This window comes from Harpia harpyja, chromosome 12, assembly GCF_026419915.1.
Source record: "Harpia harpyja isolate bHarHar1 chromosome 12, bHarHar1 primary haplotype, whole genome shotgun sequence".
Lineage (NCBI taxonomy): Eukaryota > Metazoa > Chordata > Aves > Accipitriformes > Accipitridae > Harpia > Harpia harpyja.
In genome coordinates, this window is record NC_068951.1 from 201,879 (window position 1) to 214,953 (window position 13,075).

Consider the following 13,075-nt stretch of genomic DNA (forward strand, 5'->3'; position numbering starts at 1 on the left):
TTACATGGTATCACAATTACTACTGGCATATCCAGGCATCCTCAGCATGCAAAATATCCATCAAGAAAAATGGGACGGCAGCCAATTTAAATGTCTTAAATTGGGCTTGCATCTGCCTTGAAAATTATCCCAAATTTGGCATAACATTTCTTCTGAGTTAGTTCCAACATCAGCACTTCGGTATTTGAATCAGGATACACTGAGCACCCTAGAGAACTTGCTGTCAGATCTGACCTCCATCTGTACCAGAAATTAATGTGTGACACTGATGTCGTTGCTCCTTGCCTCAGTTTCCCCATCTCTGTCATGGGGAACATTTCCAAATGCGATGTGTGGCTTACTTCATTAATGCCGATGAAGTGGTTCATGGCTCAGATAAAGACAAATTAGAATATAATCCTATATTTCTCGATCACATTACCAGCTTGTGGTCAGTGAAGCAACACTGACATGAGCTCAGGATTCTGTGTACTATAAGTAAAAATTTCAAAAATACTTCCTGAATTACTCAAGTTCCATTTTTAAAAAGTGACTTACCCTCCAGGAACCCCAAAGTTGGAAATTAAAGGGATTTAGTGCTCTTGTGCGGCCACAACTTTTTTTTTTCCTTCTTTTTTTTCCTTTTTTCTTAAAGGTGTTTAATTGCTGTTCTACTCAGTGCTACAAAGCATTTGTGACGTGTCCAGCTATGTCTCAATTGTAAAAGTACCTTAGACTCTTCTATACTTAAGTGCTGTTGTCTGTCAATAAAACTTTGACTTTTACTTAAATTGCTTTTGACTCATTCAGGTCCTCTTGAAACGGCTGGTTTGGGAGGTTTAGAGTAGGCAACAGTTAGACCTTTATGCTGACTTCTGGCACTGCAGAGAGTTACTTTTTTGTTTAACCATATACTTTTCATGTTATGTTTCTCCAGTGCCACTGACAGTTACTGTGATGTGACCTCCAGCTCTCACTCCTCTCCTCCCACTGTACATCGCCAAGTTGAAAGGAGGCGAGAACTCGTGCGGTCTCAGACACTCCCACGGATTACAGGAACACAGGCCAGGAAAGCACTTTTCGATAAATTTGAACACGATGGTGGAAAGTATGTCACACCCCTTGTCTCCAGAATGGGTTTGTTCATGGGAAACTAATTTGTCAATTTTTACCAGCAGAGGACAGCTGGGTGGGAGGACTCTCTCAATGTAGGATTTTGAGCTAAGGGACAATATGAGGTCACGTACAGCTTCACTGACTTCACAGTCCGAGCCCTGGAAATTCACAGCTACAGATTCCTCTGGCTTTGGAGTTGTTCAGCTGAAGCAGCAGGTGCTTTTTATCGGGAGAGAGTGCTGTGAAAGCTGCCTTCTCTGTCATTATAAGAGACTGGGAATATAGTGACTTTCTGTTGCAATTCATTAAGGACCGAAAGTGTGGACTGTTCTTTATGCACCATGATGGGGCTATGATTTAAATAGAATAGGGCTTGGAATCCTGGCTTTAGTGAAATGCAAATGAGTTTTTCTTGCAGGACCAGCAAGTTGAAGTTTCAGCAACGTGTTTCTCAAATATCGCCTGGACAGGGGCTGACCTGGGCAAGGTTGCATAGGTGTTGCTGACAAGTAGGTTTACGTTTTTCTAGAATGTAATTTAATCTGGTCTCTGTTAATTTTCCAGAGGAAAAGGAGAATCCAGAGCTAAGCTGAAGAGGTCGCAGAGTTTTGGGGTTGCCAGCGCTAGCAGCATTAAACAAATTCTGTTAGACTGGTGTCGCTCAAAAACCATAGGATACAAGGTGAAGACATGCTAGCACTTTCAGCTCTCTCTTTTTCAGGAGAATTTGCCAAAAAAACGTACTCAGAAAGTGAATGTAAAACATGCTAGACAATGAGTTAACTTCCTCAAGGTCATCAAGTTTTGTGCGGGTAACACAAACGTCATGGTTTGCATGGGCAGCAGTTCAAGACAGTCAGTGATTGCATGAGAGAGATTCTGCATGTTTGTCAAAGCAATGCATTAGTGTTTGTCAGGAAGCCTACATTTTTGTGCTTATGGATATAGACTACAGTATACACTCACACATTTTTTTCTTAGTTGCAGGCTGTGATTTTTGCATTCTCATTATATATGGCAAGACCTGAATAACATTTTGCCAGTACATGGAGACTATGGCCCTTTTGCTACACAGCAGACCAAAGTACTCTCTACTGGTATTAGACAGGTGAATTTGTAGTAAATGGTTGAGATAGAAATTAGCTCACTAACACCGTGTGATTCAATGAGGTAACATCAGTGTAGCTAAAAGAATTTGACAGTTGAGATTTCAGTAATTTTACCTGGCCTTAAACTGCAACTCTGCAACTGCCAAAGCAATTTCCAGGGGAAAGAACGTTGTTTTTTTTTTTAGGGTTTCTTTTTTGTGTAATATGTTTTTCAACGTTACTGTAAAATGTGCATTATTATTGCTGAACTCTAAATTATAGTATACATAAGCAGAACTAGTGAAAATTACTGTTAGTTGCTTACCAGAAAAGCTGGGGCTTGAATTTTATATGATGGGAAAGCAGCATGAGACAAGAGCCCAAATATGTTTCTTTTCACTGTGGCAGTTGAAAGCAACAATAAGCATTTGTTCTAAGAATCAGGTTTTGCAGTAGGTGTAATTCTTCCTGTATTTCTTCCTATATTTCTACCTATCTGTGTTCAAACAGGCATTGAATTGGGCCTTACTGAAAACCAAAGCAAGCAACCATAGTCTTTATCTAGTGTTATTCACAGCCACAAAATGAACAGTTCTTCGATTATAAGTATTTCACAGGGATAAGCAGTGTCCTTAGTTTCTGCAGATACTGAGCTGGTGCGTTAGGCCTGCTCCAGAGCTCACTGACGTTGACAAGATTCCTCCCAGTATTTTCAGTGGGCTTTGGATCAGGGACCCCGACTGTGTGTGTGCTTTGCATCTAGGCACTTCAGGCAAAAGGCTTTCATTGCTGAGTGCTGGTTTTTTCTCAGAATACAAATAATGTAATGGATATACAAAGAGGGGAAGAAAAATGTAAAGCCTGTGCTCTGTTGCTTTGGTTAGTGGGAGAGAAGGACAGAAAACTGCAGTGAGCAAAAGCAGCTGCTCTTCCCTGTTCCCCTGTGCTGCATTAACATGCGTGTTTTTTTCATCATGACAGCACATTGATCTCCAGAACTTCTCCTCAAGCTGGAATGATGGGATGGCATTCTGTGCTCTTGTGCATTCTTTCTTTCCTGAAGCTTTTGATTATAATAAGCTTGACCCAGCTAATCGCAAGCAGAACTTTGAGCTGGCCTTCACCATGGCTGAGTGAGTATCACATTAGATCTCCATGAAGTGTTTCCAGTTCAAGTCTAATGCAGCTGGGCAGCAGTGAAGAGTTTAATCATTCTTCTTGTAGATCCTATATCACTAGCTTACATGTGTCATGCCAAAAAAGATAATAAAGCTCTGCATAGAGAATGCATAGAACAGGACACTCAGGAGTCTAGAATCAGAGGTGATTTTACCAGGCACAGAATAATTTACTGGAGTCCTATGTTCAGGTCTTTCACAGTCTTCAGGCAGTACTTGAATTCTGCTTTCTCACCTCTATGATTCTCACCAGCCTTAGCACTGACACACTAAACTTGAGAAATCAGCCTCGAGTTATGCTTGGACAGAAGAGGAAAAAACCCTAGTTCTCTCTGTGTTTGTTTTTGGGGTTTTTTTTATTATTTTGTTCTTGAAGTAATGAATTATTCTTAATGAATTTGCCGATATCAGTCACAAAAAAGAAATTTGAGTTCATAGAGCACGAGGCGTCCAATGTTTGCTGACACTCCATAGGAACTGGACATACAACTTGTAGTTTCTTAGCCAACCCCACCTGCTTGATACCTGATTTGAATTTGAGGCATGTTAATATACGCATCCAGCCTCTCTGCTAAAACCGTGACCCCTGACCGACAGAGGAGCAGGTAGATTAACTTTTGGAATTGGATTTTGTGGGAGGGTTCACCTATGTCTGTACGTTGCTTTGGTTGAACAAGAATGAAGGTTAAATTCAGTGCAAGTAGAGTTAGGTCAAGGCTGAGAGCTTCTCAATATCTCAACCTGTCAACTGCATTTTTGTAAAACGGACAGAGCTAATACCCTCAGTCACACTATCCTGATTCTTTTTGATGCGGTATACCAGGCACTTAAATGATAGCCTGTTTGTTAAATTCATCACCAGTGTGAACTTGTCAGCTAGAAACAGTAACGTTTTTGACCCAGTGTCAACATGATTCTTAATTGCTGTTTTGTTTCACTTGTGTAACAGTAAGAACACTCCATGTGGTATGCAGCTGGGTTTGGTACTCTTTCCGAACACTAACAGGATGTGGGAATACATGGTTAAAGTTTCCTGCAGCTTCTGATACAGCTTCAACCAATGGTACCACCACACTGAAGCTCTGGGGTTCTTTCAGAGCGCTTTTTTTTTTTTTTAATTAAAGCAATAACTTACAGAACTAGATTTGCCATTTGCCATTCCAGAGCAAAGCTTTAAAAATTCTTAGCATAATGTTGGCTCTCCTTATTAGAGCCCCTAGCAAAGTAAATTTGGGAATTACAAGGTTTTTATACACACATATATATGTAAATATAAAAAAATTTGTTGCTTGTCAGTGAGTTGAAAGAGATTCTACGACACTTGTAGGTGGTTGATCTCTAAAGTAGGAAAGTTGCAGTATTCTTCTATCTCAGTTTATGTATAACAGTAAGTATAGGGGAGAACAGAAGACAGCATGCATACAACAGTAAGAAACATTAGCTAAGAGGTATCTACAGAAATGACTACTTCATAGCTGTGATTGCCTTTAAACTGTTTTCTTCTAGTGCCAGAAGAGCCAGTGTTGGCTGGTGTTCACCCCAGTACGAGCTCTGCTGATCTAATTGCTTACTGCTCTTGTGATTTTTCACCTTAGGCCTCAGCAGATCTGTCCCTTTCTGCTGGTCCAGATCTCAGTCAGGCTTCTGCTCTCCAACCTGATCATCTGAGATTGTTGTCCAAGTCACTTCCACCTTGAAGATACAGGGGTGGTGGAGAACAAACAATCCACAGCCACACGGGCCTTCATTGGCACATCCCATTTCTTCTCATGTTTTCCCATTCTTTTGGAGCTTCCTATATAATAACAACCAGAAAAACTCATGATCTGCAGACTCGCATGACCCTGCTTACTGAGATTTGGGCAGAGGAGTGTGAGATTGGGCTACATGCTACAGTTATCAGGGATGTGAATGGCAGTCAGTGGAAAGAAAAACCCTACAGGGCTTTGGATCAGATGGATCGGATCCCAGTATAGAGGAAGAGAGGGAAAGAGCAGGAATATTCCATGGTCACAAAAATAACAATCTCCAACCTGAGCCTGACCATTTCATTGTGAAATGAAATGTTGCTGATAAACCTCAGGATTTCTTAAGTGCCTCAGTGACGCTCAAATCAGAGCAGCAAATGAATCTTGGAAGTAGTTACAGGCCTTAGATTTAACTCTTGATTTGCTGTATCTGTTTATTATTACTACAGGAAGATGGCTCACTGCGATCGTCTGATAGAAGTGGATGACATGATGGTGATGGGTCGCAAGCCAGACCCCATGTGTGTCTTCACCTATGTGCAGTCTCTATACAACCATCTACGACACTTTGAGTAAAACCATCAACACCTCTCCAGCCAGAAGGGTCAAGTACAGCATGCTAATGGGAAGAGTGACATTTTGCAAATGGAACACAGTGTTATTTCTTGCTTTTTACTGTCCCTTTGCTTACATTCAACTGCGTGGCTGGCTGACTGAAGTGTTGCTGAGCAGCGCCCCGAAGTGTTGATCACATCAGCATGTCAGTAATATAGAAATACATTTGAAAAAGACAAAAAAACATAGGGAAAGGCAAATGCTGTCATTTTGGTGCTAGTAGTAGGTTGGATCTTTAATATTCTTGTGTTTAAAGATCACAGGAAGCTAATTTGCTGCTCCTATCTCTTAGGGGGGGACACAGTTTTATGCAGTGACAGATAACTGCTGCAAAGGTGTTCTCTCTTAAAATGCAGGTAAAACTCCAGAAGATAGCACCTTCGGTTCCACTTCTCCATTGAGCATAGCACAAAAGAAATAGCAGATGGACAAGGAAAATTCCATTTAGCAAATAGTAACCTAGAGTACTCAACCACTAGGGCAATATTGCCTCTTCTCCAACCCTAGCCCCCCCCACCTCCAGCATACATGCACACGCGCACACACACACATCAAACAGGCATTGTTCTGTTCTCTTAAAGCAGAAAGAGAACATAGCCTCTTACCTGCTGACTGGGGGGACAGATAACTACCATGTTACACAACAGCATTTGTCTGTAATGGTCAAAGCTAAAGGGATTTGCTTAGAGGCTTGCTAAAGCCTCTACTGGCAGTCCTGGATGAATTTCTTGATCATGAAGAATTGCAACAGCTGGGGCTGTTCTGCGTATGAGACTGTGTGTTTGCCTGATTTAGGATTACAGGAAAAGAGGGAGCTGGGAAGGTACCAAATCCTCTGAACAGTTGTAATAGAAGCAAGACTGTAGTGCGCTTTGACCTGGACTCTGGGGGAGAGCAACTCTCCAGTGTGGACAGGAATGAAGTCTTTACGACCTGCTCAGTCCTCATGCTGACTCTGAGGGGGAGAGGGAATGTGCAAAAAAAGTATGAAAGATGTGGGAGTTTTGAAATGCCTCAGACTAGTTTCCATTTTCAGTTAAATTAGCGTTAAAACCACAATACAGTGTGATTATTCCAGATTTACTGGGCAAAAAGGTCATGTGTCAACCTTCCTGGTTTTCTCTTTGATAAATCAACAGAGCTTTGTTTCCACAGTGAATGTTAAAAACAAAACCACTAAAAAATGATACTTTAAAAAAAAAGAAGCCGTTTAAAATTATTTCTTCCCTAAGAACAGGCTCATAAAATTGAAAACTGAAAGCCACGAGCCCTCTGCTCATGCTAGAGAATGTTTTTTAACCTGCATTTGTGCTTTTTGTAGATATTTATAAAGATGACTTTGGTTCTGCATTGATGACCATTTATAATAAAATATGTCAAACACTCTTCAGATTTACTGCTTCTCTTTAGAATGAGGTGACAGATAACAAAGTAAAATCTGTGAAAAGAACCCAGAGGTTTTGCTTAGATTTTTGTTCTAGCTGTGATGCTGTGCACTCTGAATTTCAGTTTTAAAAAGTACAGAAGTTCAGTGGCATTTGCAGTAGGATTTTAGTTCAGCCGCCCTTTCTAGTGAAGTTTACTTAAGAAACCATAAGTCAAACAACGACTTTGTTAGCAGTCTCAGAAAAAAAAGCGAACGCCAAAAGTGTACAAAGGTAATGTATAAGTTAACTGCTGAAGGTCTGGATCGTCAAGTTCTGTTTGAAGTGTAGCTAGGCTGTTGCTGTGACACTATGGAAACAGTTTGAAAGACTTTTAAATACACATCTTAATACAAAGTATCTGAAAGATACTTGGTCAAACTAGCAGGATCCTTGGTATTGCTAATCTCACAGCTTTAATGCAAGTGGACAGAGGTTGGGTGGGCTGTTCGTTATTTGTCATATGACTGCCATTGTCTTCGGTTTTTTTACTTCATCTTGAATGACCATAATTCTGAGGAGTAAGTGTGCAGCTGTTGCTCCACCGAATGCACTGTAAGGATAAACAGACTGCACTTGTGTTTTGGAGGAGTGATTAGAGTAAGCATAATGAGGAATCTGTCCACAACTGGCACACGTGATACACATACTTACATTCTTACAGCAGAACAGTTTTCATTGACTAGCACAGCCAAGTTCCATTGTAGCTACAACAAGAGGAGCAATACTGGCTCTATACATCACATTCCTTCACAGTCCCAGGTCATGGATGATTCTCCTGTGTGATGTGAGTGCTAAAGACACAGGTAAGTGCTTGGCCAATTTAGGCCTAGTAACAAATAATTATATAAAGGAAGTTTTAGACAGTAAAATTATTGCAGATTCACCAGGGGAAGTTTATATCCTTTCTACAATGTAGCTTGTTTTCACAGCTATGCAGAAGCTATTTGTACAGGTTTTCTGAAGTTGTCCCACTTCAGAGAGGTAATGGTAAAGATAGCTGGTACTTGCCAGCAGACTGATTGCAGCAGGGTGGAAGACTATAAGCTGATTTTAACTGCTGGTGGTTCGCATGTAAGATGATGAGGGAGATGGTGCTATGACATAATTTTAGAAAAACCTACAGCTTTGTGCTGATCTATATGACTAACCTTGACTATTCGATTGTATGATTAAATTCAATTGAAGTATGTAATGTATACGCCCTGCTGGATGTTTTAGTATTTTTAGTTTAAAAGAAAATGCAGAGAGTGTGTGTGTACATGACAGTAAATGTGTTTAGCATAAGTGATAAAAAGAACAATATATTAAGTTGGCATAGTATATGTTTTACACAGATGGACTGTTTCCTGGCTTTTCTAATGTTTCTGCACTGTATCTAAAATTCAGTACTGTCTAAGGTGGTTTATTGGCAACTTGATCCTACTTTTAAAGGCTTGATGAATTTGTTCTGTGCAAATTTGCAAAATAATCTCAGCAGAGACATCACCTACTTTTTAAAATTATGTTTGCATATAGCAGGGAAGTCCTCCTCCTTGAAAGTACAGTAATTGGATAGATGCCTCTCATCACTTCTCCCTTTGTGTGACATTTCCAATAAAGTGTTTAATCTAAGCACATGCTCAAACCAGTGCAAACTCGGATACATGTAATTAGGTATAACACTAGCCCACATGCTTCAGCCTGTGTCATTAATTTAAACCTGGCCTGGCTCACAGAGATAAAGTGTCCAAAATAGAAGTTGGCATTGCTTTATGTAAAGTGCATTTAAAAGCCACTTTTGCTTATGCTAAAATAGCTCTATGTCTAGATAGAACCTCAGTGGAGTTAACACAGACTCATAGAACGGTTTGGGTGGGAAGGGACCTTTAAATGTCATCTAGTCCAAGCCCCCTGCAATGAGCACGGACATCTTCAACCAGATCAGGTTGCTCAGAGCCCCGTCCAACCTGGCCTGGAATGTTTCCAAGGATGGGGGCATTTACCCCCTCTTGGGGCAACCTGTGCCAGTGTTTCACCACACTCAGCATAAAAAATTTCTTCCTTACATCTTGTCTAAATCTACCCTCTTTTAGTTTAAAACCATTACCCCTCGTCCTATTGCAACAGGCCCTACTAAAAAGTTTGTCGCCATCTTTGTTACAAGCCACCTTTAACTACTGAAAGGCTGCACTAAGGTGTCCCCAGAGCCTTCTGTTCTCCAGGCTGAACAACTCTTCAGCCTTTCCTCATAGGAGATTATTCCAGACGCTAGCGGAACACCAGGATTCAGACCCGTTAGGTTAGTCTGCTTTGCAACTTCAGTAACACTGAAAGCAAGCAGTTAATGATGCTGCAGTATCAGCTCAACCTAGAGACTTCTCCCACTGCAACGCACTGTCACAGCAGTTCGGTTGACAGTTTAATCCTCTGAAGAACGAGACGATCTGTGGTATTTTTAATGCGCCTAGTAAGGAATGTGGCAACACATTTAATTTAGATCTAGTCTCATTAATGCCGGTTGTTTAGATTCCTCCACAGAAAACGTGTTTTTCCAGACTCTGAGGACTTTGGCCACTTCTTCGTAAATAACGAACCCAGCACCTACGTCCAGACACGATTCACCAAGGTGAGGAACTGCTGCATTGTCAAATCCTTTATAAAGGCGTTCGTACGGGATGTGGTAGGTGGGGAGCATTTCAGCAGCGCAGAAGTCGGTGTTAGCTTACCGGTGCTCCCATGCCGAGGAGGATTCGCCTTTTCGTCCCGCCGTCACCGTGTTTTTACGCGCGGTGTGGGACCGGCGACGCACGTTTCCGCACACCCAGCAGAAACCATTCCGCAATTCTTCACTCGCCGATGGGGACGGTGCGGCTCGCGCCACGCCGCCGCCGCCGGGCGCGCGGGCCTGCGACCGTTGGCGGGAAGCGCGCGGCGTGCGGCGGCGCGGACAGCCGATTGGCTGGGGCGGGGCGGGGCGGGCGCAGGCCGTGGGCCGCGCGCGGGCGGGGCCGGGCGGGGCGGGCGGGCGGCGCGCGGCCTGGGCCGGGGCCGCCTTCCGCCCTCGTGGATTGCTGGAGGTTTTCGGGAATTAACAAGCCTTTTCCTTTTCATTCTTTCCAAGTCGTCCCAGTGGCTGGGTGGATTTGACCTCTCTTATTTGACGAGCAGGACTGCTGTCGGCCTCGGGAAGTCTGCAATGATTTAACCCCGAAAGCCACCTGAGGTAAAACCAAAACTTTCTTATGTCGTACGATTCATATGGGAGGATCGGTTTTAAATCTCGTATTAACAGATTAAAAGGGTATAATCTTTTACGGCAAGCGAACAAGGACAGATTTAGGGTCGGTAGCTACAAATTAATTACTTTGTGATGGTGCCGCTCACAAGTTGGGTCGGGACAGCATCAGGTGCTGGGCTTTCGGACCAAAACCGCGCAAAGTCCCACAGGTCTCGCAGTAACGCCTTGGAGGAGAGGACCATCGCCCAGGGAGCCCTCGGCTTTCAAAGTGACTGAGCGCATCTTCAGAAACATAAGACATTCATTGTTCTCAACTGCTGTTCAGATACCACAGCATTTCAGTTTGTTGTGAATCAGTTTGTCATCTCTCTTTAATTTTCTCGTACTTCTAAAAGCCTTGGAACGTTACTGAGAGTACAGATAATAAAATTTTGTGCAAGACGACTAATATGCAGCCTGATACATATTCTGTGACTCACGCTGGCCAAAGTCAACCTCTGTTCAAACTAGCTTTGAGTTCAGATCTACTTAAGTCATGGGAAACCTTTCACTTACTATGGAAATGGCTCCAGTTACTGCTCCAGCTGTTCATGTCACAAAAATTACTGCTTTCAACTAACTCATTTTAACACGTTATCTGTTAAAAAAAAAGTATATCTAGACCAAGGGGGTGAGGGGGGTTGCGGCAGAATGTAGAAATCAAAGGACGGCTCAGAGAAGCATTGCTGTCTTGGACAAATATTTGTGGACTTCATGTGTGCAGTACCATATAAATTGATTTACAGGTCTGCCTCAGCAGTGGTCTGTGTAATTGATTCTGATCAGTGTTCAGCCTAGTCATAGTTTTGCTTTGTCTCGTGAATCAGGAGCATGCTGAGTGTCTGTGACCGCAGCTTTCCATCCTCCTGCATCAGTTAGCATATATTGTTCATTTTCCTTGCTTGCCTTGCACCCCATTCTCTGCTGCTTCTTGAATCTCTAGGTCCTTCTCCTCTCAGGCTAATGGCTTCAGTTCTAATGTCAACCCTGTCTTCTGAAGCCTGTATTTTTCTTTGGCTAACTGAAATAGCTGCTTTTTTCTATAAGACAGTGTTTCTTCAGCAGAAACCCCTTTTTTGCTCCTCTGGAGTATGAGCAGATTTCTGCTTACACAGTAACTGCCATGAGAGGCACTGTAGTTACCAGTTTTAATGATCACTGAGAGAATTTAGCTACTGTTTGAAATTAAAGATCATTAGCAGCTTTCTAGCTGTCACTGCACTGTATTTGCAGCCAACAATTGCAGTTGCTTCCCACTGTTCTGTCTTGGACCAGCTTAACTTCTTTTGACCAATGCTACTTGCTTCTTTATCACTTTGCAATCTCTTTGAATCTTGTTGGGAACTCTGAGAAATCCTGCTCTGATCTAAACTACATCAGGGCTATTATACACAGGGGGCATTACTGTACCATCTGATGTAATGCTCTTTTGTCTCCTTCATTTCTTCTGTCTGGCTCCCAATCTCTTTTGTCCCAGGAAAGAATATAGTTGCCACAAAGATGCAGCATACTGCTAAGGATATTTTATGACTGACTTTTTAGATAGCTAGGTACGTAACATGCCTTTCATTTGCTTTCACAATCCTTATGCACTTCTGCAATAAATCGATCAAAAATTGCTGTCTGACGCTGTGGGAACTATCCCAATTAATGTACAAAGAACACGTTTTTATTTCCACACAGATGTTAACCAGGAATGGGTGAAAGGAAGCACCACTGGCTTGTGCGTGCTGTGCTTCTTCCAGCCGGTGGTGCAAGAGCAGGAGGTTGCTAGAGGTAGTGTTGCTGTTCCCATAGCAACCTGTTTGTTTACCTTCCAGGCTGTTCTGAGCCACCTCCTGGAATATTTAGTTGCACATTTAGAAAGAAACTATGTGCTGCTGCTGTGGAGATTGAGGTTGGGAGCAAACACCACCCCCAGCCCCAGCGAAGGGGAACTGAGTATGTGGCACTTAGCCAGGGTTTGACCCTGGGAGCGGTCCAGGCCGGGAGCAGTATCAGCCAAGGGGTGTGTGAGGGAGAAGGGGGATTGTTTTGGGGGTACCTGTGCTGGAGTGTGGGCAAAGCTGTGTGTTGCTGAGGAGCAGCTGTGTGCATTTGGGGTGAGGAGCTGTCTCAGGAACACTGGATGAGCGTAGTGCAAGAAGAGAAAAATTGATAATCAAACTGCTGTGACTTTGCATATATTTTGGGCATCGGTTTCACCCTGCATTAAGCCAGTGTCCCCAGTATGCTTTGTTCTGCTTTAGCCCTTCCTAGGTGTTTCCTTTTCCTCATTTACCTGCTGTATTTCCGCCTTCAGCTTTTCAGGACCTGTATTCTCTTTTTTTTTTTCTAAGGGCCATTACATTTCTTTTTTACAGCCTAGAGTTCATCCACCTCTCCAGCCATGTTCTTAAAAGGTGTTTACTTCTCCAACCTGTAGGAGACTATTTATCTTTTATATCTGTTCATTTTTTCTCAGTTTTCTGTGATTGTCCATTTAGTAATTCCATCCTTCCTCACAGGTCTCCTTTTCTTTCCCTTTTCTTCTCCCTCCTATCGCAGACAGCCCATCTCTCAGTTCCACTTTCAAGCTCCTTACTCTCTCTCCTCCTAGCTTCTATTCCCAAATTCTTCTGTTTCTTCATTTTCCCACTCCAAACTCTCTCCCCCACACCTTAGCAAA

At 42.5% G+C, this 13,075-nt stretch overlaps 3 protein-coding genes across 3 annotated transcripts in view; 2 read left to right on the top strand and 1 right to left on the bottom strand.

Annotated features, from left to right (window-relative positions):
* The window catches only part of SMTNL2 (smoothelin like 2), a 20,312-nt gene extending 13,202 nt beyond the window's left edge, over positions 1-7,110 (top strand). Inside the window, exons 6-9 of the mRNA XM_052803870.1 lie at positions 917-1,087; positions 1,660-1,777; positions 3,165-3,316; positions 5,559-7,110. Of these exons, the coding sequence (XP_052659830.1) occupies positions 917-1,087; positions 1,660-1,777; positions 3,165-3,316; positions 5,559-5,685 (568 nt within the window). The 3' untranslated portion in view covers positions 5,686-7,110. The remainder of the gene's footprint in view (positions 1-916; positions 1,088-1,659; positions 1,778-3,164; positions 3,317-5,558) is intronic.
* The window catches only part of FBXO39 (F-box protein 39), a 17,895-nt gene continuing 9,268 nt past the window's right edge, over positions 4,449-13,075 (bottom strand). The window contains exon 3 of the mRNA XM_052803872.1: positions 4,449-5,156. Coding sequence (XP_052659832.1) covers positions 5,106-5,156 — 51 coding nt within the window. The 3' untranslated portion in view covers positions 4,449-5,105. The remainder of the gene's footprint in view (positions 5,157-13,075) is intronic.
* The window catches only part of TEKT1 (tektin 1), a 7,722-nt gene continuing 4,899 nt past the window's right edge, over positions 10,253-13,075 (top strand). The window contains exon 1 of the mRNA XM_052803873.1: positions 10,253-10,353. The gene's annotated coding sequence lies outside the window, so the exon portion shown is untranslated. The remainder of the gene's footprint in view (positions 10,354-13,075) is intronic.